The sequence below is a fragment of the Emydura macquarii genome, unplaced genomic scaffold (genome assembly GCF_026122565.2).
Source record: "Emydura macquarii macquarii isolate MOO-44397 ecotype Brisbane River unplaced genomic scaffold, CSIRO-AGI_Emac_v2 contig_2199, whole genome shotgun sequence".
Taxonomy (NCBI): Eukaryota; Metazoa; Chordata; order Testudines; family Chelidae; genus Emydura; species Emydura macquarii.
The window spans coordinates 615,194-640,705 of NW_027132336.1; the positions used below are offsets into that span (position 1 = coordinate 615,194).

The 25,512-nt window shown below is 38.5% G+C and overlaps 1 protein-coding gene across 2 annotated transcripts in view; it reads right to left on the reverse strand.

Annotated features, from left to right (window-relative positions):
• Positions 1–1,606: 1,606 nt before the first annotated feature.
• The window catches only part of ACOX3 (acyl-CoA oxidase 3, pristanoyl), a 48,835-nt gene continuing 24,929 nt past the window's right edge, over positions 1,607–25,512 (reverse strand). The window contains exons 8-20 of one of the 2 annotated variants that reach the window (XM_067558875.1): positions 23,283–23,379; positions 22,821–23,003; positions 20,539–20,661; positions 18,472–18,592; positions 17,807–17,929; positions 17,210–17,272; positions 16,852–16,965; positions 13,376–13,491; positions 11,352–11,526; positions 10,531–10,598; positions 9,672–9,758; positions 3,138–3,266; positions 1,607–1,786 (exon numbers count right to left, since the gene is read on the reverse strand). In XM_067558875.1, coding sequence (XP_067414976.1) covers positions 3,147–3,266; positions 9,672–9,758; positions 10,531–10,598; positions 11,352–11,526; positions 13,376–13,491; positions 16,852–16,965; positions 17,210–17,272; positions 17,807–17,929; positions 18,472–18,592; positions 20,539–20,661; positions 22,821–23,003; positions 23,283–23,379 — 1,390 coding nt within the window. In that variant the 3' untranslated portion in view covers positions 1,607–1,786; positions 3,138–3,146. Of the gene's footprint in view, positions 3,267–9,671; positions 9,759–10,530; positions 10,599–11,351; positions 11,527–13,375; positions 13,492–16,851; positions 16,966–17,209; positions 17,273–17,806; positions 17,930–18,471; positions 18,593–20,538; positions 20,662–22,820; positions 23,004–23,282; positions 23,380–25,512 lie in introns of both variants that reach the window. The other variant, XM_067558876.1, reaches the window with a different exon arrangement.

Consider the following 25,512-nt stretch of genomic DNA (forward strand, 5'->3'; position numbering starts at 1 on the left):
CAGTTTGCACGTAGCCCTTTCTCCCATGTTTGAATTTTTTTTTTTTTTTTTAAATGTCTTGCCAACAGAGTTCTGGGAAGAAGATTTGCTAGTTGACTGCTGCAGCAGAGCCAGATGATGGAACCCAAAATTGTGTTTCTTGCTCTTACAAAGACAGAACCATTCTTTAGGGTTTTTTTTGTTTTGTTTTTTTTTCTGGCTTTTTGGCCAGAGCAGTGAATTTAAAAAGAATAACTAATATGGGTAATGAAAATTCCCCCGAGAAGTCACATCTGAACTGATGTGATATATCAAACATTAGTTCCATGTATAAGTGTTTATAAGGTCTAAATCAGTGCTGCCCATCTTTATTGTTTAAAAAAATAAGTATTTCATATTAAGTATGAATTTCAGTATATTTCAGTTGGGGAGAGCTGATATTTAAAAGAAAAAATCAAATCTCTCAAACAATCCACAGCCATAAAATTATGCCCAGGCCATAGTTAATTTCTAGAGTTACATATGAGTTATTCTATTTTTCGCCACTTTTTCCTGCCTATTAGTGATGATTTCACATTAAAATGTAAACTCTCCAGAGCAAGAACTGTCTTCCTCTGAGTTTGTCCCAGCACTTAGCAGGATGGGGTCTCAGTTCTGATAGCCCACCAATCACAATACGATTAATAAATATATTAACAGGAACAGACGTTAGGGTATTTGGGCAGTGCGTGAACTGGCTGTACTTTTGAAATGCCCATCATCCCCCTCTCTTCTCTTGTAAAGACCAATCACACAGGTCACATTGGTGGGGAGAACTGGGATGTATAGTTCCCTTGGTGGTTGCTCTAATATTTGCTCATCAGTGTAGCAGGAACACACAGCATTAATATAGGCTTTTGAGTCTAACCAAGATTGGGCCGCTACGGTATATTTAGAGCTATAGTAAGATCTATACAAACACAAACAGTACAATTGCCAGAGTCTCTGCTTTCTCTCTCTCTCTTTCTGCGTGTGTGTCTGTGTTTGTATCTAAGCATAGTAGGGCTATTTTTGCTTCAGTGGAACACTCTTAAAATACTGTCCTTGGGATGATGCCACCTATTGGATACTAGAATTAATGAGATGAAGCAATTCAAAGAAAAAAATATCTAATATGCATGAGGAATTTTAGTAAAACTGGCTGTTCACCTCTATTTTATATAACCAGTTGCTAGAAGAGAGTTTCTGTTGGGATATTCTGAATTTGGGTGTCCCACTGCAAAAATGAAAGGATTAGCTAGAAAAAGCTGTTGGGAAAAGAGAACATGGATCCTCTGCCACACAACTGGAAAGAGAAAATGAAGAGCAGAAAGAAAAGAAAATGAGAACTACAGCTGGCAGGGTTTAAAATAAGACTTTCACTTTGGGGGTATTTTAAACTAATCTCTTGAATTGCCCTTAACAAGCTAAACTGAGACCTTAAAAGGTTTCTGGCTTGGAAAAGGTACCTTGAGATACTCTGAGAGCACACTGTTAAAAATGAAATACCCTTCTCAATGGTTTTTCCAGTAGTGAAATGCCACCTACGTTCTACCTTATTTTGGTGAAACTTTAGAAGGTGCAATATAACTACTTGATCATATGGTAAAAACTGAAAATACCACTTTTTATTTTTTTTACTTTGGTTAATTGTATTCTAGTAATATTTGCACACACAAAAACAGCACAATAACAGTTATTTAATATTTGAGTCATAACATTATAAAGACTTACACACTTTGGAATACTGGCATAGAAACACTTCCTCCTCCTCAGCGCAAGTGTAGGGCTGGAATGGAATGGTGACAATTAAAAAAAAAAAAAAAATCCACTGACGGCCAGAGATTTGATTCTGCTCCTAGTGAGAGTCAATGGCAAAATTCCCATTGACTTTAATGGCACAGGATCACGCTCTGAATCCTAGACACATTCCTAAAAAATAGTCCCTCTGGCTCAGACAGGACAGCTCACATGAGTAAGGCGAGCAGGATTTAGTCCTAGATCAGTTCAGACTAACAGGGAAATCATACAGTATAGAAAAGCGGGCAGTATCTTTTATTTTAAAAATATAAAATATTCTGCACTTCAAAAACTTACTAGTGTCTCTTTATTTGCAAAGGAAACTACTTATTACTTGGGGAATATATATTAAACATATACAAAAAATGGTTCTCCCTCATCTGCATTAATTATCATTCTACTTTCTTGTCCCTGACCAAATGGCTACAGCAGAAACCATTTTGTTTATTTTTAACAATTCGCTGCCAGATTACTGACTAAATTTAGACCTGAAGGAAGTAGGTGCAGCTCCAACATGTGTTGATATACACTAATTGGTCTGAGCTTAAAAACTAACACTGGGGGGTGGAATTAAAAAACAAACTTTCTAACTACTAATGAAGTTACACAGTCATTTCACATTTGTGTTACCATAAATTAATAGAACAATGACAAGTGAATGAGAAACTTGGAATTATATATATCTACAGTGATACAAAACTTGAGAAGATTAATCAAAGCTTCAAACTGGAAGTCAACACATCTCTTGCGGTGAAAGAACAATCAACTATTTTAAATGTTGTGGACCAGATGGTGTAAAGCAAAGTAGCTTCATGGACTTCCAGAGACTCTTATTTGATTCCAGTGATGCTATCCTAGTTTATGCCCACTGAAAATCTTCTCCTGTTCTACAATCCCTTTTGTTTTGCTAAAAACTGGGAAAAAGTAAAACTGGCCTGCCTGTTTAAAGTAGAAGTTCTTTGCATGTTTAACTTCTGTAGCATGCCAGCAATTACAAGATTTTTTAGACCCTATTTGTTGTCAGAACACCAATGGAAGTAATATTTAGTTTGATATGTATTGAAGCTGTGAGACGCAATTAACTTTAATGAGACTTTTTTCTCTTAATCTGTGACTAATTAATATTAACATGATTACAATGAACTATATGCAGATGTGTTGCACTGTTCTTGCCATTATGTCAACAGTCCTTAAGATTGGGTCATATTTGATTTCAAACTTATTCCGTCTCTTGGCATCTTCTGTATGAAATCTCCTTTGTTTGCAACATTTGAAATATGGGCGCCTTCCCTGTGTCTGAAATAGGGTAAAGATTGATAATGTATGTTGGCCCCTCTTACATGTTTGATTTACATCCTTGATCTCAGCTTGCCAACAATGGGTTTATTAACACAAAATTCTGCCCACCATGATGGTCTCTCCAGCACCTTGCTGCCTTGAAAGACTATTGCCCACAGATTTTTATACAGCTGCAAAAGAAGAAAAATGTAGATTAACGTAAGCAGAAAATCATTTAAATGTCAAAGCTTTAAACAATTCAGATAAAATGGAAATGGAATTGCAACTGTATTTCTAGGAATACAGAATAAGTGCAAGGAATAAGCACAAAATAAAGAAGTGCATAATTACGTGAAAGCAAGAACAAAACAAATTTGGAGACAGATCTTCAGCAGGGGTAAACTGGATTAGCACTGTTGATTTAGTTGAGTGAGGCTGATTTATGCCACCTAAGGATCTAGCATTTTAACTTTTTTTAACTGCTACAAAACAATCAAAAAACAAAAGAAAAACCGTGAAAACTCTATGGTTCTTGATTTCTACTTAAATGTCTTGGTGATTTCAGTTATATCAAGAGTTCATAGAGGAGAGATTAAATGAAGCTGTTTTGTTCTGTCCATACCTATAAAAGTTATAGCTGAAAATACTGTTTTTACCCTCCTTTCTATGTTTTTTGGCAAGTTACAGAATTTCTCTCCCAGATGTGAACACTTCTGTTTGAGCATCAGAAATTCCTCTCCCATCAGTACATTGTTAATTCATCAGTCTTTCCCAACTTATTTTATACAGCTCAGTTAAAAGCATTAAATGGGAAATAAATTCTGCAAAAGGCCACTTTAATAATGTAGATCTGTTGAGAGCTAGTCAAGTTATACTTTTTGCTATTTGGAAATATGACAGTTTCACAATTAATTTAAACTTTTTAATAGCCTCCTAGAAAAATGGGAGGAGGTGAGGGAGACCAGGTCCTCAGCTGGTGTCAATCACAATAGCTTCAATGACTTCAGTGGTGCTACACTGATTTACAGCAGCTGAGTCTTTGGCCATATATGTTTTAAATAAATATTGTAAAGAATCCCCAAAATAGTAAATACATTTGACCTTTGATTCTCTGGACCATGGTGAACTGAGACACTTGGGTCCATTAAAAAGTTGGTTTGACCTCAGCTTTTTCAGTACTTAATAGAAAATTTTGTATGCTAAGGAAAACTTTATACACTTAGGCTGAGATTTTCAAAGCTGCCTTGGATGGGAACTGGGCATCCATGTCTTCTAGGTAGCTTTGAAAATCTCACTCTTAATTCATTCATCATTTAAAACTGCACAGTAAATTCTAAAGCTTTTTTCCTGCACAATTTAAGAACTTCAGGCTCCTGACCCCACCATAATAGAATTTGATTAGCCAAATTAAATTCATTTCCTTGTTACAAGCAGATGATCTGGCCTGTACAGTATTGAACTTTGTACTGTATTTTTTTGCATTGCCTTTCTACTCTTTATTCTCTCTTCTGAAATATAAGCTGTCTGTAATTTATTAACCAGTTAAATCCACTATCTATTCAGAATACACATTCTTACTTCCATCAATTTCTTCTGCTTCTTAGCGGAGACTTTAACATTGACATTTACAATTAGCCGGATAGCTTTCTTTCAAACTTTCTGCTTGCAGTTATTTTGTCTTTGGGTTCTCTGACCCATAATTGTGGCCCTAATCTTATTTTAAGTACCATCATTTCCCTTTCCCACTTTGTAGGTGATTCATGATTTTTAGTGATTTAAAAAAAAAAAAATTATTCCCTCTAAACCACTTCCTCAAAAACATTTAAATTATGTTCAAAGATTCTGTAGGAAATTTAGCAGACTACTGGGAGCCTAAGACTCATTGACAGTCAATGGGATATAGGCTCCTAATTGTCTAAGGGCCATATTTTAAAAAGTATTTAGGTATCTAAACATGCAGGTAGGCACCAAGTGGGATTTTCACAAAGGGATTTCACTCCTATAGGAATTAGGCACCTAGGTGTGTTTGAAAATTATATTTTGAATGGGATTTAGGAGCCTAAATCAGACACACCTTTGAAAATTTTACCCCTAAGCTTTTGATAAAGACAAGAATCTGTAGAATTCTACCAACTACCCTAACCATATGAGTCACCTAAACACGTGGCTTTACTTTCAAAGATCTACATGAAAATCAGACCCACTGATTAAGATGCAAGTGTCCAAAAACAGACATGCAAGTTTGAAATTTTGACCATGCAATCGCTGATACTTAGCCACAGGGTGAATTCAGCCCTTTTCCCCCCCATGAATAACCCTCCCATTGATGGGGAATCCCATCCTTCTGAGGCCACACTACAAAACTACTAGGTCTAGAAGAGCCTAACAAAGTCATGGGTGGATTGTGTTCAGTGCCATGAAAATGACCACCTCTCCCTTGTTTCTCCTGATTCTCATGTGTCTGATCCTCCTTGGTAATGACTCTCCTGCAATCAAATAAGTGAATTAGAAGCTGCTGCTTTCATTTGGGGTAGCTGCAACAGCTTGATTTAGGAACAGGGTGGCTCTTTCATTTAGACTAGTTAATTTTTATGATGATGTTAGTTCAAGCAGTAATCAGTAAGTGGAACAAAAAAAAACTGTCTTCAGCATTTTGATGATGTGTCCAAAACAGTATTTGAATTGGTGTCTGCCCAAGATAAAACTGGAAATGCCACTTAGGGCTCTTGGATTGGAGACACTGGAAAAACACGGCAGATGAGTGATCTTTAGTCTCTCTCTTGTAGAAGGAATGAAATTCATTTAAAATACATTTTGCTACAGGGCCAGATTTTGCCCAGCCCTTACCCAATGTGGGTGACAAAGGGTGTGATGTTCATAGAGTACAGTAAGCTTTGGATCAGACCCAGTATACAAGCCAGGCAGAATTGCAGTGTCTGTTTACGAAAGCACAGAGATACTGCTTTCCCCAGTGCACGATCTCATGAAGGGGTGGGTATCGTAGTAGGTGCTCTATGCTGCATACTAGATAACTAAGGGGAGCATCTTGAACATATTTCACTGTTCCCCGAGGGAAAGTGCAGCTCTGCACAACCCTATTCTGTAGGCTGTGCCTATCAAGTGTATTCACTGTGGCCCACAGAAAACAGTGCATATTGTTTTGTTCAGCCTCAGATGTAAGAGGCTAGTAAAAGGAATTTTCAGAACAGAAATCTTATGAGAATCATCCAGCTGTAATAGAAAGGCACTTCCAAAGCCCTTCACTCTTAACTGGATTGAGGAAGAGGCTGACGTGCATAAAGAGAAGAACAGTCAGCCTCTAGGGATATCTGCAAATCAACAGCACTTGCAGGACGAATGGCATTGCTTTTAGGTGGTGCTAGAACTGACTGACACTACTATAACGGCAGACATTGAAACACTCTGGCCAAAATTTTCAAAAGTGATTTTTGTGTGCCCAACCTGAGACATCTTGAAGAGACCTGATTTTCAGAAGGTGCTGAGAACCTGTCCCTTTGAAAATCCAGGCCACTGAAAGGTGTCTTAAGTTGGGTATCCAAAACCACCAGTCACTTTTGAAAATTTGATCTGTTTTTTAAATCAACTTGGTTTGAGGTTCAGCTAATTAATATTTTGATTAAATACTTTGAGATCCTCCCAATAAAGGGAAGGACGTTGTTGTTGTTGGTCTGTAAGTGTACCTGTTACTTTGCAAGCTAAGGACTGTCTCAATCCATCACAAGACACTTACTGACATCATGTTCTATACTCTCAATGAAAAAGTGTGATGCTCTCATGAGATGCTGTCATGGGATAAGAAGGAAGGTCCTCTCCTGGATTAGTAACTAGTTAAAAGATAGGAAACAAAGCGTAGGAATAAATGGTCGGTTTTCAGAATGGAGAGGTAAATAATGGTGTCCTCCAAGGTTTGTACTGGGACCAGTACTGTTCAACATATTCATAAATGATTTGGAAGAAGAGGTAAACAGTGAGATGGCAAAATTTGCAGATGATACAAAACTACTCAAGATAGTTAAGTCCAAAGCAGACTGAGAAGAGTTACAAAGGGATCTCACAAGCTGGGTGACTGGGCAACAAGATGGCAGATGAAATTCAATGTTGATAAATGCAAAGTAATGCACATTGGAAAACATAATCCCAACTATACATATAAAATGATGGGGTCTAAATTAGCTGTTACCACTCAAGAAAGAGATCTTGGAGTCATTGTGGATAGTTCTCTGAAAACATCCACTCAATGTTCAGTGGCAGTCAAAAAAGCTGACAAAATGTTGGAAATCATTAGGAAAGGGGAGAGAAGACAGAAAATATTGTATTGCCTCTTTATAAATCCATGGTATGCCCACATCTTGAATACTGAGTGCAGATCTAGTCATCCCATTTAAAAGAACATATATTGGAATTGGAAAAGGTATAGAAAAGGGTAACTAAAATGATTAGGGGTATGGAAAAGCTTCCATATGAGGAGAGATGACTAAGACTGGGACTTTTCAGCTTGCAAAAGAGATGACTAAAGGGGGATATGATAGAAGTCTATAAAATCATGACTGGTGTGGAGAAAGTAAATAAGGAAGTGTTATTATTCCTTCTCATAACACTAGAACTAGGGGTCACCAAATGAAATTAATAGGCAGCAGGTTTAAAATTAACAAAAGGAAGTATTTCTTCACACAATGCACAGTCAACCTGTGGAACTCCTTGCCAGAGGATGTTGTGAAGCCTAAGACTATAATGGGGTTCAAAAAAGAGCTAGATTAGTTCATGGAGGATAGGTCCATCAATGGCTATTAGCCAGGATAGGCAAGGATTGCTCTTTTCCAAATGCTGGGAATGGACAATGGGACGGATCACTTGATGATTACCTTTTCTATTCATTCCCTCTGAAGCACCTGGCATTGGCCACTTTCAGGAGACTGAGCTAGATGGACCATTGGTCTGACCCACTACAACAGTTCTTATGACACAGTTTCTGTTAATATCAATCTTGCGATGTATAGAAAACTGTAAAAATTACAAGCTGTCATTTTAAATCCTAAGCGGTTTCCCGGTCCCATTTGCGGGTGAGGGAGTTCTGAGGGAAGCATAGAGTCTGGATCCTTTGCAGTCAGTCTGCCAAGAGACAGCCTAGAGAAAGGTGGGGTGAGTTAAGCCTCTCTGCCTCAGGCTACGTCTACACTATGCTACACACCAATTTCAGCAGCATGCCATTTAAAGCAGGCTGTGTCCACACTGTGGTGTGTAGCTACATGTGTCAGGGAAAGGCTCTGGCAGGGAGGAGGTAGCAGGGAAGGGAGGAGCCTTTTCCCTGCTGACTCTCCAACTGCCAGAGACTTTCCCCGCTGGAATCTTCCCTTGTGTCTTGAGCCTTTTTTCTCCCTCCAGAATCTTTGCCTGCAGAGAGGAAAAGCTCCGGCAGTGGGATGCAACAGGACACCACATTGACAGAGGCATGGCTTGAGCGAGCAGAGAGTATGTAGGGTATGTACTCTGGTTACATACCCACACCCTTTAGGCATGTCTTTCCTCTACTTGCTTAATCCATGTCTCACTCTCTCCACTGCTATTTATATCCATGCTAGGAGGGTTATGCATGTACATACACTACACACTGCCAAAAGAATCCTGCAGTGTAGATGCATCCTTAGGGAGCAGCTTGCATTGTGTGTCTGCTTTTGGTTCTTGTATGTTAAGGTTCTGGATTTGAAGGGATAAAATAGTGTTACATTACAACCTTCCAGAAAGATCTAATTTCTCTGTTTCTACACTAAAAATTCTTAATTGGAACAAGTTTTAATTTCACTATCTTATATTAAGCATTTTTATTAAAGATCTGGAAAAGAAGGCAAATTACATTCACAAATGACACTAAAATTGGGGTATTGTGAGGTCAGAGGAATCACAATAGAGGCCTAGAAAGGGTAGAAATAAAGGCAAGGAATAAAAACACAAGATTCAGATTGGAAAAATGAAAGTTACTATATTTGATGACAATAATTTGAAACAGAACTAAACAGAACCAGGAACCTCGGATGAAATTCTAGCTCCATTACAATCAATGGGAGTTTTGCTATTGACTTCAGTGGGGCCAGAATTTCACCCTATGGTGCTGATGGATGGCAAATTAGACTATGCTGGGCAACGTGATCGAGAAGCAGCATAGGCGCAACATCATAGAACAAGAAGGTAGTAACAGAGAACTTGATCCAATGAGTTTGGGAATCAGAAGGGCTGGAAAAGTTAGAAGCATTTGGAAAACCCTCTAAATATTAAGTAATTTTTCTCTATGGAATTATGGGACATACAATAGTTTCTTCTATCCTGTGTTTGCAGAGATTTCCATTCTGGAATACATTCTGAACAGTAGCATGTGACTTCCCAATATGGTGGAGCATAGCCTCAGCTAGTGCAAATTGTCATAGCTCCAATGAAGTCAAAGAAACTATGACAATTTGCACCAGCTGAGGATCTGCCCTTTTGTTCTAGCTGTGAAGCTTCTTGACTCTAAAATATTAGTCCAGTTACATAAATGCCTTTTTAATTATTAGCTTTACACACACAGGAAGGTTTTTCTTTACCTCTCCATCAGCTCTGCCAATGGGCGAGTTCAGAATGAAGTCAGGAGGTGCAATGACATCCACCAAGGCAACTGCCTCATCTTTCAACTGTTTAAAAACAAAGAGCATAAATTTGGCAACGCTTCTAGGTTTCTATGGTTACCTGAGCACAACAAAGCAGCAGAAGAGTTGTTGCTGCAAGCCATCAGCCAATGTTAACTTAAGAAGTTACACTTTGAAAGATCCACTATCAACACAGTGTCTATTTTGTCTTTCTTCCAGAGCACTTACAAAATAGAGACCCAAGTCTGTATTTTAGAAGTTTTCCATGCTGTACTTAATGCTTTTACATTTTATTTTCATCTAGGTAGTACCAGGTATATCCATACAAACTGATTTAATACACAACTCCTTCATTAACATACAATTTGCAGATTCTTCTTATTTACAATTCATATCTTGCCTGGTCAAAATGAGTTCTAGCTTGAAAAGCTGTGTCGTGAAAAAAATAACACTGTATTTATGAGCTGAGCTGATAATGATATAAATAGAATTGCGTTGCAGCTCTCAAGTGTTTTATTGGCCTGCCATCTCATCCAAGACACACATTACTTCATGAGAACTTAAATCCAGAGCATGATCTTTCAAGAATTTTCACTCAAAATATGAAATATTACATTCTCTGAGCCCTTGTTGAATACTCAGGATTTGACCCAATGCTACTAATCTTGCCTTTTTTTAAAAAATAGCTATTCAGTTGCAAATAGGATAGCATCTGGTAATTGATCTCTTGAAATGTACAGAAAGTGGTACGCTTTTCGTCTGTTGTTGGCATATTTTCTTGCTTTCCAACCAAACCAAAACAATATTAGAGAGTTACCTTGGAACAAAGCTCCAGAATAGCATTCTGTATGTATCTACCAGGCTGGTCACCTGAAACATATCCACCTGCAAATATATGTACAATGAAAGTAAACTGTGAAGCTAGGATTATGTTGATATACTCCTTTTACAAACTGCATGGTTTTATATATCTGTTCAGTATTTATGAAGACAAAATATATTTCTTGTGAGAGTCATGATGACTGCCTCACTCAAGAGGCAGACTTTAAAAATTCGCTGCCGTAGGCACCCAGAGCCTTACATGTGTAAGTGACAGGGCTTGTCTACACAGCCCCATAGTTTGGACTGTAAAAACTATACTGTAACTGCCCTGTGTGGATGTGAACTAAAAGGTACCCAAGTCACATTAATGTAGTCCTGTTTGAATGAGAACTAAGTACCTTTTCGTTTGCATCAGCAGTGTCCACATGGGGAATTTACAGCAGAGCCCGCTAGTGTGCACTGCAGTTCATTCCCCCGGAGTCTGAATTGCAGGGCTGTGTAGACAAAGCCCCACTTACTTACCCCCAGGGGTTGGATCACATAGAGGTGTATGAGTTCACTACAGTCCTTGGACTAATAGAGCTGAGTCTTTTAGGTTAGATAGAAGAGGCTGACACTTTTCGGTCCAGAGTTCAATCCCTGACAGCCTACCCAGTAATGTTGCATTACACAGGCAATAACAAAATGTTCTATCATATATTCCAATTAGGATTCTCTCTCTCCCTGCCGAAGTGCAATGCACGTTATAGAACAAATGAAGGTTACAATTAGGGCTGTTTAAAAAGTCATCCATAATGAATATAGATTTGATCTCACCTTGGTAGAGCACAGCCATATGTTTACTTAAAGACCACAGTCCATACAGAGCACTAAGATGCTGTAGCACCGGCTGGAGTGTAGAAGGCATGTCGGGATCATGCGTGTGTTCATGATACCGTTGTAAGACTGTTTGCTCGATAAAAGCTATGGCTAACGAACGACAATAGTATACCTTAAGAAACAGAAAAGGATTAAATAACATTCACAGACAAAACACAAAGGGCCAGATCTTCAGCTGCTCTAAAATGGCATAGCAACACTGAAGTTATTGGAGTTATGCTGATTTACACCAGTTGACAATCTGGCTCAAGCTTTAACGAATAAACAAAAGACCCTCTGGGAAATGTGCACCAAGGGAAGTGCTTTCAAAGTGTGTATTTCAAGTGTCTGTTTGGCTAGGGACAATTATATTTTTCAGAATGGTAATGGACATAACTACCGCAAGTGCAATTAAGGTTCCTAATACTCCACTGCCTCCAAACTTAATACATGGGATGAAAACATAGGTGACTGAGTTTGCATAGGAAGATTTGCATCCTTTGTTAATTGTTTCCATTAACTTTCTGGCTGAGAACAAATGGACAGGACTCTCTTCTGAGCCTGTTAACCCTGTTCAGCCAGCACGAGACATCAGTAATGAGTGATACAAAGCACTCCCTCCCTAGTTACTCTGGGCTGTTTTCAGTGAACTCTCAACCCATAATAGCCCAGGGATAGGCCAGGAATCTATCCCAGATCTCCCGCAGCATGATTGAACACATCATCACTTCTCTGCCAAGAGGTTGACAGAAAGCGCTTCTTCACGCCCTGATGTTTTAAAATCAAATCTGCAAAGCTCCAGCACGCTAATCATTTTCAGATGCATTTAATGCACATTATTTACAAGAAAAATCCTCTCCTGTGCTGCGTAAGCATTGTAAAGGGAGGGAAGAGGGCCTAATGAGCACAAGGGAGAAGCAGGGCAGGATACCTCTCTTATTGCTCAGCAAAGAATCCTTCTTAACACACTTGGCCATGCACCTCGTTCCAAAGAGGTGTAGTCACTGGATAATAGGCCATACCCAGATGCAACCCCAGTTGTGTTTATGCTGCAATCAGCCGTAAGTGCCAGTCAGAGGGCATGCTGTTCACAATCTGAAACTGACCCGGGAGAGTATGCATTTCTCTCTTATTCTAGGCCGTTGCTCTGGTGGTGCTGATTTCCACCACAGCTTTTGCAAAGTCCCCAACCAGCAGAGTTATTCTGGGTGGTGAACACCTGTGTGAATCCAGGTTGTCATTGCTTGGGATACAGAGTTGAGTGTTTCTTGTTGCCAGTTTTCAATGTACTTTGCAGGTAAGATTGGCCACCTCCAGGGCAATCACGAGTGACAAATGCCAAGTATTCCCTGCTTTGGGTTCCAGCCAGTTTTGCTCACTGAGGATAAAAATGCAGGTGGAGATGCTGCAAGCTGTGATTTGAAGCCATGCCCTTCTTGGCTGTTTAAAATCTTGTTGTGGGGACAGTGGATCCACTCGTAGTGGATTGTCAAGTGTTTCCTTTTCTGTTTCCAATACTATCAGTCTGGTATCTTTCATGAGTGCTATGCATCTGAATTATAGACATTACAGATGGAAAAGACCTATTAGGTCATCCAGTTCATCTACCTGCCAACAGGATTCTTTCCGACAGTATGTATTTGGCCACAAGAGTAGCATAATACGCAGATGTAGATGTACTAAGCAGGAGCTGTAGTAGATTTAACAGTAGGAGATATAATCTAAAGAAGAGAATTTTAAAAGTGATTGATTTTAAATTTATTACACAACTATGTCCGCACTACTCTGAAGGAAACTGTATTCTGAAAGATTTTACTGATCATAATTGTCCTTCTTTAATATAATGGCCATGGATGGAAATATATTTTTATTAGTTACTATGATTTGCTGCTTTATGAATGACAGACGGGTAAAAGAAACATGATCTGGCAAACTTGGATGAAAATATAGAGTAAATAAGGTAGGACTGAATAAATGGTTACCTGACTGTTGTTTCTTGCTTCAAAATCACTACTCCCAGACTGTTTTTCATGGCTTAACTTCAGGATGCTTTCTCGGAGCAGGTAGCAAACCAGCCATTTATACGCAGCTAATGGAACTGCAAGACAGAAAAAAACTGCCAGGTGGTAAATAGAGGAATGCTGCATGTAATCACAAACAGAATCTGTTTTGTTCTAAACTCGGGTTACTTGGGACAGACACTGGATTCCTTTTGGAGGCTTACCTAAATCGATAAAAATCTCTTGCAGCCATGCCATCACAAATATCCACACCAACAGTGTTGGGCAGTATTATTCTTTGGATAAGAACCTTTGAGGGACACATAGGCACTTCAGGAAGTGGTTGTCTTCTCTCTGAACCAACACTTAACCAAGGCTCTAGCATGGTCTTATGGGACACCGTGTTACTGGAGGTGTGGGAGTAGATTCTCCATTGTGGCCAAGTTCTGCTAATTGCAGGGCAGAGGGAAGGTTGTCAGGGAGCCGGTTGTCAGCCCTATTCCTCTGCCTAAGGGACTGCTCTAACTTACCCCACTGATGTAAGGTCCCTCATTGATGTATGCCAGTGGAGGGCAGTCACAGCAAAGCTCCACCCTGCAATGACACTTCCCTGCTTTCAGACTGCACCCTCCTTCCCCTAACACTCTGAAGGTGCATTAGGGTAACTTTCATAGGAGGAGGCTATGCCACCTTCACCAGCTTAAGACCACTGGTGAGTTGCCCTTTGCAAGGAGAATGCCCTGCTGGCAACCCACTGCCACAAAACTGCAACTTTGTAGTGCCTGACTTGGACAAAGTGGCTGTAATGGACTGGAGAATGCTGCCCACTGTCTCTTGAAATAAGAAAAGCCAGCATTCTGGCCAGATGCATTCATTAAATGTCCCATGACACTTTTCACAAGAATGGGTTGTTTCCTGTAACAGAGTCAAATTTTCTGTTTGTTTATATATTCTGCCTCCTTACAGGTTCAATCATGTATAAGGTATGTTCTCTTCCTGTTTTAAGGCTCAATTCTGCAAAGTACTGAGTATCTCCTGAGAGTGCAATGGGCATTGAGGGTAGCCAACACATTGTGGGTTGAGCCCCTCAACAGTTGTGGAGTGATGGTGCATGTCACTAAAGTGTTGCCATGTTCTACTGAGATGTGGCTGAATTTAAGCGACAGGTGATTACCTGTAATTATGTCAGTTGATTGATTTTTTTAAGCACTGGGGGATTATTAGGGAAGCAGGTACTACAGAGTATACATGGGCATGTTTAGTTTTGACAAAAAAGAGTGAGGGAGCACCTGATAATCATCTACAAATATGTTAAAGATGGTTATAGAGGATGGTGATCAATTGTTCTCCACTCCACTGAAGGTAGGACAAGATGTAATTGGCTTAATCTGTAGCAAGGGAGATTTAGGTTAGATATTAGGAAAAGGCTTTCTAATGATAAGGATAGTTAAGTACTGGAATAAGTTACCAAGTGAGATTGTGGAATCCCTGTCACTGGAGGCTTTTAAGAATAGGTTAAGAAATACACCTGTCAGGAATGGTGTAGATACACATGGTCTTACCTCAGTGTGGGAGGATGAACTAGATAAGCTTTCAATGTCTCTTCAAACTCTACATTTCTGTGATTCTATTTAAGGTCTTTGGCTAACCCTGGTGGCCTAAATCCTAGTCGGAGATTTAGTCCAGTGCTATTAAATGACTTCTAATAGAAAATTAAGACAGATGAACAGACAATTATTTTTTCAATTGTGATCTGGCTGTTTTGGTAAGTATTAACTGAGGAGACAGAAATGTGCTTAGTGATTAGTTTGTGCTGTCCTGCATTTCACAAGCTTGAAAAGACCACAAAGACAAAGCAAATAATCATTTCAGCAAATTTTTCTTCTAAGCCTTTTCATTTTGAAGCTAGTCAGATGTTAAGTTTTTGTCATAACTATTGAGGCATTAACTCACTTGGTGCTCTGCATCATTACTGAGATTTCAGTAACCACAGCATTTCTCCATTCAACTAGCTGAGCCCTGAAGCAGTTATTTGGCTTCCAGGAAACAAGCTGACTGCCTGCTAATGATATCTATAAATTAAAGTTAAATTTCTACCCACAACAAGTTCTCAGTTTCACAGACTCACTTTTGTCTGGAATCCCCATATAGATCTAATTACCTCCTTAATTTCCCCCTAAGGGCCAATTCAGGTAAATAGCAGCAATAAGATCGTGGGAATGGCATGTAATGTCTTTCTTAATTTGATTATAACAGAGAAAACCAAGAAAACTGCTAAGACTTTTCTCTCATTGTTTCTCCTTTTTTTCCACCGAAACCGAAGACAATTAACTACATAGTGACATATTTTAATATTCGACTACTTTTTGTCTGTGCATATTGCTACGTTTAGAACTATTCAAAATGTGACCCTGTTCTAACTCACATGCACTTTCCTTATAAAGTTATTTCAAGGCCCTGAACTAATTACATCAAATGGAGAGCTGTCCCATGTAACAACACTCTTAAAAATAATACAATAACAGAGGACAAATACAACTTTAGAAGAATGAGAATAACACTTAACTTGAAGAATACATGTGAGCCAATATTGCATGAAATAATTCTATCTAGCAACTTCATGTTAGAATTTAGTTTGCACATCTTGTGCTAATGGGACATATTAAGAAGTGAAAATAGTGTCCCAAGTAAATTGCAATGTGCATCGCACAAAGAACATAAATAAGTGGTAAAATGCAATTTGACTCAGGAAGGTGTTATAAGAAGTGATGATTGAACCGCAAAAAGCACTGGATCAGGTAAGTATTCAATTGTTCAGCTGCCAGTCAGCTTATCAGATCTAGAGCTGTTTGAAAAATGGAGAAAACGTGAATATTTTAAATAGAATCTTTGAATTGTTGAAAAATAACAACCACTCTATAAATTGGCTGAAACACAGCCAATATTTTTGCAAAAAAAATTCATCAAAAATTTGAAAATTTTTAACAGCTCTGTCTGATTCTCTGCTGTCCAGAAAACAGGCTGCAAGGACATAGCACAGGTAGCACAAGAATAGCACCTTGCATTATTTTTAGTGTGTCTGCTTTGGGATGAAACCAAAACATGAAGAGCTGTGTGAAAGTAGAAATAAAAACACCCAACAGTTCAAGTTAGTTCACATTTTAATCTGAATTAGTTTACCCATCCCTAGTTCTCTTGTAGTCAAGACTCCATATATCACAATAAATACCAGAGGAAAAAAGTTAGCATTTTTCTAACATTGCTTACTGGGTATATGCCTTAGTTTGAGCTTACTTGAATACTGTGAGTTTAGTGCTTCTAGGTAAGCTGTCTGCTTACAAAAGATGGTGGAAAAATGTAGAGCAGACAGAGAGAGAGAAAAAAAAAATCAGCTGGGCGTGAGGGGAAGGGGGAGAGTGAAAATAACTATCTGTACTGAGACAATAGAAAATGGCTACCTGAGGAGTCCATGCAATCTTCAACACTAGAGACTGTGAATTTCTGGCCAAGAATATGATCGTAGTCTTCCAAAAAGTTTACTGATCCAAGAGGGGATGCAATAGGAGCTTTATCTAGAATACAATGATAATGAATTGATTTATTACAAAGTCAGTGTCAGAGTATTGTGAGGTAAAACACTATCCTAGGCTAGGTTTACTCTTTCCTGATAGGCCAGATGCAGAAATGCCAAAATATTTAGCTTATTACTGCCCAGTAGGGATTCAGCTGAATAAGGACAGGTGAATAAGTGCTGAGGAGCTGACCTGGCTGGTTGTGAGCTCCCAGTAGAGGGGAGAATATTGATTCAATACTCACAAATGGGTTTTCCAGACCTGGAAGATCTTGGCCAGAATCTGTGCCAGCAATTTGTCCCATGATCTTTTATCCAGAAAACAAAATGCTATAAATATAATTATTCAGTTTGGCTACACTTCTCGTGTAGCCACATTCTGCAACCTGTACTCTCAGCGACTAACACTATAGTTCAACTGGTATGAATGACACAGTCAGATGCTATTTAACGTGCATAAGTGTGGTTGTTATTTTTCAAGGACCAAACAGCAGCCTCTATGTGCAAAAAACTTCCACTGACTTCCAGTGGATATGGGAAATTTAAATCCTTAGCAGATACAGCATCAGGCCCTAATTACTTCATGTTAATTTTTTAACAAATGCCTACTTACAACATGGGAAAAAACTAGTTATGACAAGATCTAGATACTGTGGAGATTGATGCAACAGAAATAGAGAGAGAGAGAGATCAAGACACTTGTTTATGAAGGTACCTAGCACATTATTTATGTTCTACAAATAATGATTACATAAATGAAGCCTGTCATCATGAAATTACCTTCTGCTCTTGTTACCAAATCACCACTAAATCCAAAACAAGATATAGTACTGCGTGCTAACCTTGGTGTTTAGCATTCACCCAGCTCAGTAAGTAGTTGCTGGTTTGCTGAAGCAGAACATTATTGTCTCCTTCATATGTGCAGTTTGGGTCGTTGTCATTTCGAATATCACCTAGACGATTCACTTTTAAAAGAAAAGTCACAAATTTTAATATGTCATGTAACTCAATCATTATACAAACCTGGGTCAAAAGAACTTGGAAACAATTATTCTGTGACTAAAAGAAGAAGAAATCAGAATCAGTTTCCAATACAACATAATGATTACCAATAGATGACCCTGAAAAGTTACCTTTTGTTTTACAAAAATAAATACATTGAGGCAAATTTTCAAAAGCATAAGATCCGTTTTATGAGTGCAATCTGCATGTGCAAAATCTGCATCTGTATTTCTCAACTTTCAACTGAACTGCAAGGGCAGTCTGAACAGTTGTATCTGTAACTGCCTGATGGCCAGTGCAACTATTCTGCTTTGCCGCTGAAATTCATTTTGTGGGTGCAGATTTTGCATGTGCAAATTGAATCTGTAAAAAGGGAGATGGGACCAAAGCCCTTTTGAAAACTTACTGCCAAAGATACATACATCTGTACCCAGCAAAAACTGTGTTTGCACAGATTTCTATCAATCTTTAACTGACTGTATCTATTTGGTCATTTGTAACTTACTGGCCAGGTAACCATGTCCTCCGCAAGCTTCTCGACACTCCTGGGCCGCTTGCTGTGCAGTCCAGGAAGCCAGTGGTTTACCGCCAGTAGATAAGGCATGTATCTCACGTCCAATTTCAGCCTTTGTAAAAAATAAGCTAATGGCAAATAATGTTTTTAACCAAAACGAGTGCAAGAGTACACACAAAAAGCTAAGGGTAAAATTCATCCATGTGACTGCCACAGTCTTGGCCAAGACCAGGGATTGAAACAGGTACTTTCAAAACTAAAGCAGGAATCTCTACCTCTTGAACTAAAGAGCTAGGCTCTCTAGCTGTGAGCTGTAAATAGATCCATGTCCTCTATGGACTGGGCACAAAAGGAGACACAACACACACTAACCACAGTGCAAAGTCTATACCCCATTTAACTTGGGCCTGCACAAAGCCTGAGGGTTTAAGTGAGACTGAAGTGGTAACTAGCAGGGCTGTCAAACGATTAAAAAAAATTGCAATTAATCAATTTTAATCACACTGGTAGTAACTGAATATGATTTTAAATTGATTATAAATATGTATTGATTTTCTATATTTTCAAATATATTGATTTCAGTTACAACACAGAATATAAAGTGTACAGTACTCTAAAAGAGAGTGCAATCTGCAAGTCAAAGCATGAAGGGGCATATGAATGTTTAACATAGCGGGCATGTAAATACCTTGCAACACCAGCTCCAACTGTGGCATGCGAATGCCTGTTCTCACATTTAGGTGATATTGTAAATAAGAAGCTGACAGCATTATTTACAGTAAATGTAACCAAACCTGTTTGTCTTAGAGATTGGTTGAACAAGAAGTAGGACTGAGTGGACCTGTAGGCACTAAAGTTTTACATTTTTTTTTGTTTTTGAGTGCAGTTATGTGGGGAAAAAAAACTCTACATTTATAAGTTGAACTTCCACAATAAGAGATTGCACTATAGTACTTGTCTCAGATTAATTGAAAAAACCATTTCTTTGGTTTATCTTTCTTACAGTGCAAATATTTGTAATAAAAAATATCAAGTGAGCACTGTACAGTTTTTGTATTCTGGGTTGTAATTTAAATCAATATATTGAAAATATATAGAAAACATTTCAGTGACGAATAATTACATTAACAGTGCGATTAAAACTGCGATTAATCACAACTATTTTTTTTTGTGTGTTTAATTTGTTTTGCGTTAATCACTTGAGTTAACTGTGATTAACTGACAGCCTTACGCAGACCTTGACACGGGTGAATTTCACCTTAAGTTATTACAAAAATAATTCTATTTGCAAATAAGACAATCAAAAAATCTATACAGCACTTATGCTGGTCAAGAGTTAGGCAATATTCAGGTGCAGAAAGAACAAAATTTTTCCTTTAAAGAGCTTGCCAAGAATTTCATCATACTGGTAATTTAGCCAATATTTCATAAATGTTAATATTTTACAGTTAAATTTTTTCAAATGTATTAATTTAAATTGCAAACTTGAGCCTGACTCTGTCATAAGCCAGAACAATATCTTTTCAGAAACTCTCTGACACGTATGTCATGCAGTAAACCAACACTGAATATTCACTAAGGCAATGTAGAGAGAGAAGCTGGATGTGGTAATATCTTTTATTGGACCAACTTCTGTTGGTGAAAGAGACAAGCTTTTGAGCTTACACAGGGCATTTCTTCAGGTCTGGGAAAGGTATTCCATGTGTCACAGCTAAATACAGGATGGAACAGATTGTTTAGTATAAGTAGTGCATATCATAAGAGACCACTGAAAGACATAGTGGCCAGTAACTACTTAGGCCTAGATTCACAAAGAAACATCTCTGTTCAGGAAAGCGCTTGAGCAGATGCTTAAATCCCATTGAAGTCAACAGAACATAAACACATGATCAAACTTAAGTGCTTTCCTGAATTCTGGCCTTAAACACTGTTTCCCCCGTCCCATTTTTTGAGCTACTTGTGTATACAGGTCCCTGGTTTAACAATTGGAAGTTTATTGCACTGAAAACCTGAGGTAAACAAACAATTAAACCTGAGTTACAATTATAAACATCTCACCTGTCTTGGACTCTTATCCTTCATCAGAAGACCTATGTGAAATTCTATGAAGTTCACGAACAAAGACTTGGAGAAATGATCTAAGGCATATGTAGCTGCCAGATAAGGAAGCAGGCGCCATTGCTGGAATAAAAATTAAATCTGTGTGAGGGAAGGTTGATATATACATATTATTAGGGGCTTTTCCAAGGACATGTAGAACCCCTATAGTATATATTTTTTTTCTGAAAAATTACCATATTTCAACTTCAATCTTCTAATTATTAATTATTCCCCCCCACTACCTATCCAAATGCAGACTATAGTGTTTGTTGTTATGATCAATTAGTAATTTGAGCTGTTTAAAAAAAAAAATCAATTCAGGACAAGTCAAATTTTAATTTAAAAAAAATCAGTTGAAACCTTTCATTTAAATAATTTTGAAATGGTTTGATTTGGAGTGTTTTTGGTTTTTTTCTACTATAATTAGTTTAAATTTCAAAATAAAAAGTCATTTTTCACCAGAAAACTGGAGTTTTTCATTTCAAACTTCTTGGGAGTGAGAAATTTGTTGAAATCAACCCTTTCCAGTGAACAGTTTTGGTTTTGACAAATTGGTATTTTCATTTTCATTTTCAAATGAAAAATGTTTCACTGAAAAATTTCCAACCAGCTATGTTTGCAATGGCCCTTTAAGTCAATCAAGTAAATGAACCCACTTCACAGGGATACTCATAGTGAAACTATCCAAGTTTATGGTTCTTATTAATTTTTGATATACCTCACATTAAACCAGCACAATGGTTCAATAAAATTCTTTGAGGGCAGGGACCATTTTTTTGTCCTGTGTTTGTACAGTTCCTGACTTGGGCTACAGCAATACAAATAATTATGTCTATATTTTAAAAGTGTAATAAAGAGAAAAAGCTAAAATAATGCACATGAACATAATGAACTGTGCATTGATAAAACCAATGATAATGTGTAGGGTATTCTTATTATCGGTTTTCTTGTAATACTCACAATGCGTTAGGTAATGTTTACACACAAACACCCTATCCCAAACAACTTTCAATCTAAGATGACAAGCCAAATCAAAAGGCAAGACAGATAAATATTATCAAAAGAGGTCCAGTTGTCATATAAATGATGCACTTCTTAGTTTGTTAAATAATTTACAATTCAATGGTATCCGACTGCCCCAACTTATCTATGATTAGTTTGCCTGTTTCTTGAAGGCCTCAAAGAAGAAGTGTGTCTTGAGGATGATCAGAGAATAGAGCCCTTATGGATCCGTTCAAGGAAGGTGCTCCATGGATAGGGGACAGCATGAAAGTAGGTGCAACAATGGTTGTGGAAAAGAGGGTGGTAAGGGCTAGAATCACTGGCCAAACACAAGAGACTATGGAAGAAATGAAATCTATGACAAAAGTAAGTAAATAGAGAGGGGCAGAGCTGTGAAGGCCCTTGAAAGTCAGGATAAGAATCTTGAATTTGATGGAGTGAAGAAGTAAAAGCCAGGAGAGGGATTCAATAAATGGGGTGACATGTTCAGAACATCAGGTGAGAAGGATGATCTTAGCAGTTGCATTTGGAATAGACTGGAAGGTGATATCAATGTAGGGCTGCCCTACATAAGAAAGCATGACGAAAGTTGATATGGAGCCAGAGTTTCTGAAAAGTAATGTGCTCCCTCCCACCGCTGTCAGAAAAGTGCTTCTTTGATCTCAAACAATATATTTTGGGTTTCAATACTCTATGGTCTGATTCTTTACACTGAGGCCAATTTACATCTTTGACGGTGAGAGGTGGATGCTTTAAGGCCTCTTTACATTGCCAGCATCATTTAAAGGGGACAAAGTACTTGTCTACTCTTACAGTGCTGCAGCAGCTCGGGCTTAGTGAAGACACAACCTACGTTAAAGGGAGAGCTTCTCCTGGTGGCAGAGGGACTCAGCCTCTTAAGAGGCTGTAGCAATGTAGATGGAAGAAGCCCTCCCATCAACATCATGATGTCTACAGTGGAGGTTAGGTCAGTATAACTACATGGCTCCGGAGTGTGGATTTTCCACCTACCTGAGTGATGGAGTCATACCTACATAAGTTGGTAGTGTAGAACAACCCTTAGTGAGAATCAAGCCTTCAAAATTGTATAGGGCCAGGCATTTAGCTGGTGTGAACTAGTGTAACTTCATTGCCTTCAATGCAGCTATGCTGATTTACACCAGCTGAGGAGCTGGCTTTATATTTGAAATTATTCCCTAGGTTTGAATGAAATGCCATATTATTGAGTTAGTCTATACCTGCATTTGGTATTCCAGGACGGGTATTTCTTCTTCATCTGTTGGTCCAAACTGACGGCGTGTTGCTGAGAAGCGCACGGCTATTGATAAGGCAAGCTTTAAATTAACCACAGACATGCCTATGATCATCACTCTACCACTGGACAAAGCCCCAAGAGAAGCACCAAAACGCTGCTTGAGATCCTGAGGGAACAAAACGTGGACAGTCTCAGCCATTCCCTAGCTGCTTAATTGCACTGCCAGCAACATCAGAATCCTGGTAGTTATACCAAACCCTACACTTTCAAAGGCTCACTTGAGCAGTTAGCACCCACTGACTTCAATGGCAAATGCGTGGCTAAAACCCCATGCAACTCTGAAAATGTAAGGGAGCAGTTAATAGATTTGAAAAAAAAATACAAACAATTCCTTCATAGTATATTTGATAGACTGGATTCATTGCACATACAGTTCAATTCATACCTTAAATGAGCTTACGTATACTCCTTCAGCTGTGACATCTCCAGTTCTGTTCAATACGTTTTCCTTAGGTATCCTGACATTGTGAAACACAGCAAATCTGTTCAAGTAAATATAGAACTATATTAATAATAAAATAGGAAGATGCCGCACAACACAGCTTGGGGTGTATGCACCCACAGATTGCCATGATGAATTATTGGCTGCATGAAGATTTCATGCACATCGGTGAACTGAAAATAACATCACAACACAGGTATTTTTAAGGTCAGTTTCTGCCACAGAAAGGAGTATGCCTGTGAGAATACAGGTCTCCACATAAAAGGTTCTATGAAATGCAAGCTGGGTAAGCTTTTTGTTACTCTTGTTTTCTTATGTTAATTTCTTTCGGTTTTTTAATAGAAATATGGTGCCTCCAGGAAAGACCCTTGCTGACTGCGCCTGTGTATTCTTTCTGCTGAGTCATTCCATCAGCTTACATTTAAAATATCCAGTCCTGTGGTTATCTTTAAAAGAAATATATTGTGCAGAATGAAGAGCAATGAATGTTCTCTGAGAGGAAGGGCTGTCTTGTGGTTAAGACACTAGACATGGACTTATGCAAGATACTTCACTCTGGTCTCAGTTTCCCATCTGTATACAAATGGCGACAATGAAACCTTTGTCTGCCTTTTGAGCCAGATTCTTACTCACATTCAAGCCAAATCATGTGTTACTCCACAAATAATACCACTGAACTCAATGGCTCACTTGTGGTGTAAAGTACAGCTCAATATAAATAAGGAAAATCAGAACATGGTTCTGAGATTGTAAATTCTTTGAAGGAAGAACAATCTGTTACTGTGTGTTTCTACAACCCCTCGCACAACGGGGCCCTGAACTTGATCAGGACCTCTTGGTACCCCTGTGATACTAATACCAACAAGAACAACATAGAATCAACCCAGTGAAAGGGAACTGGAAAAGGGCATTATTTGTAAAGAAGCTCCAACTATGAATTTTGCTCACTGATATGATGTAGAATCTTAAAAAAAAATGAGAAGGAGAATCTTTTATTAAACTGTGGCATCCAACTACTGATATTGATAGAAGCTGCATAAACAGACACATATTTCTCAGGAAAGAGTGTACTAGTCCTTTTCAGCCAAATGGACAGTAAGGGCTGGCATGGTATCATAACATCAGCTCTATTTCTGAATATCTCAGCATCTAATATTGCTTGAAAATCTGTATTAGTAATCAAAGCAAATTCCTTATGTTTGCCAGTACAGGCAAATATACTTAATAGAACCCAAGAGAGACAGGTATTTCACATTAATAAATTACATAAGCTTCACGATGCTACAAAGTCTTTAAAAATATGAGTAGTTTCCAAGGAAACATATCTGCATACTGCATTTATTTGGGCTCAGAGATCTAGGGCATTTTTTGACTGCAATATATACTCATACAAATGGTTGAAATGTGCAGTCTAACTGAGCATCAGATTCTTGCAACCCTTACTCTGCATACAGACTCATTGATTTTGCTGGGATTTCTTGGTGTAAATAAGGAGGGTGGAGTCTAGCCCAATATTTACAGAAATCTGTCTTGGCCAATGTTTTTGTCATCTCTACAAAAAATGTTTTGTTTTTTTTTAAGATAAAAGATCTCTTTGTTTATCTGCAACCCTCTTCTCTTCCCATCCCAGAAATAAAACCCATCAAAGCCATAAAATCTCCAACAGCCGGTCCCCTCCCAAGATTTGCTAGTGACAAAGTGTTCATGCTAGGTACAATGAGAGCATGCTTGTGATACTAGGGTCTCCTGATGTAAACACTTACTAGGGGGATGAAATGCGTACTACGGGGAGCTGTTCTACTGAAGTGAACGACAACACTCCCACTAGTAATTTCAGTGAGAAGACTGTAACTTGCATTATGCACCCGCACGAGTTCTTAATACCCCTTACATCTCTGTGTGGGCTCCCTGCATTCCTTGTGCGAGCATAAGAGACAGGGCAGGTTCCACAGGTGAGGAGCTAGTTTTCACCCACAGAGATGGGCAGAGAGTTGGCAAAGCATAAGTAAAACCGTCTGAGATAGCTGAGCCAAGGTTAGGGATGGAATCATCCAGACCAGCTTCTCTCTCTCTAAGAAAGCTGGAGGTCAGTGTGAGCAGAAGAACTATCAGTCTATTCTCTCTTTGTTGTTGATTCTAAGAGGAAGCTCCACCCCGCTCCCCCCCCCTGACT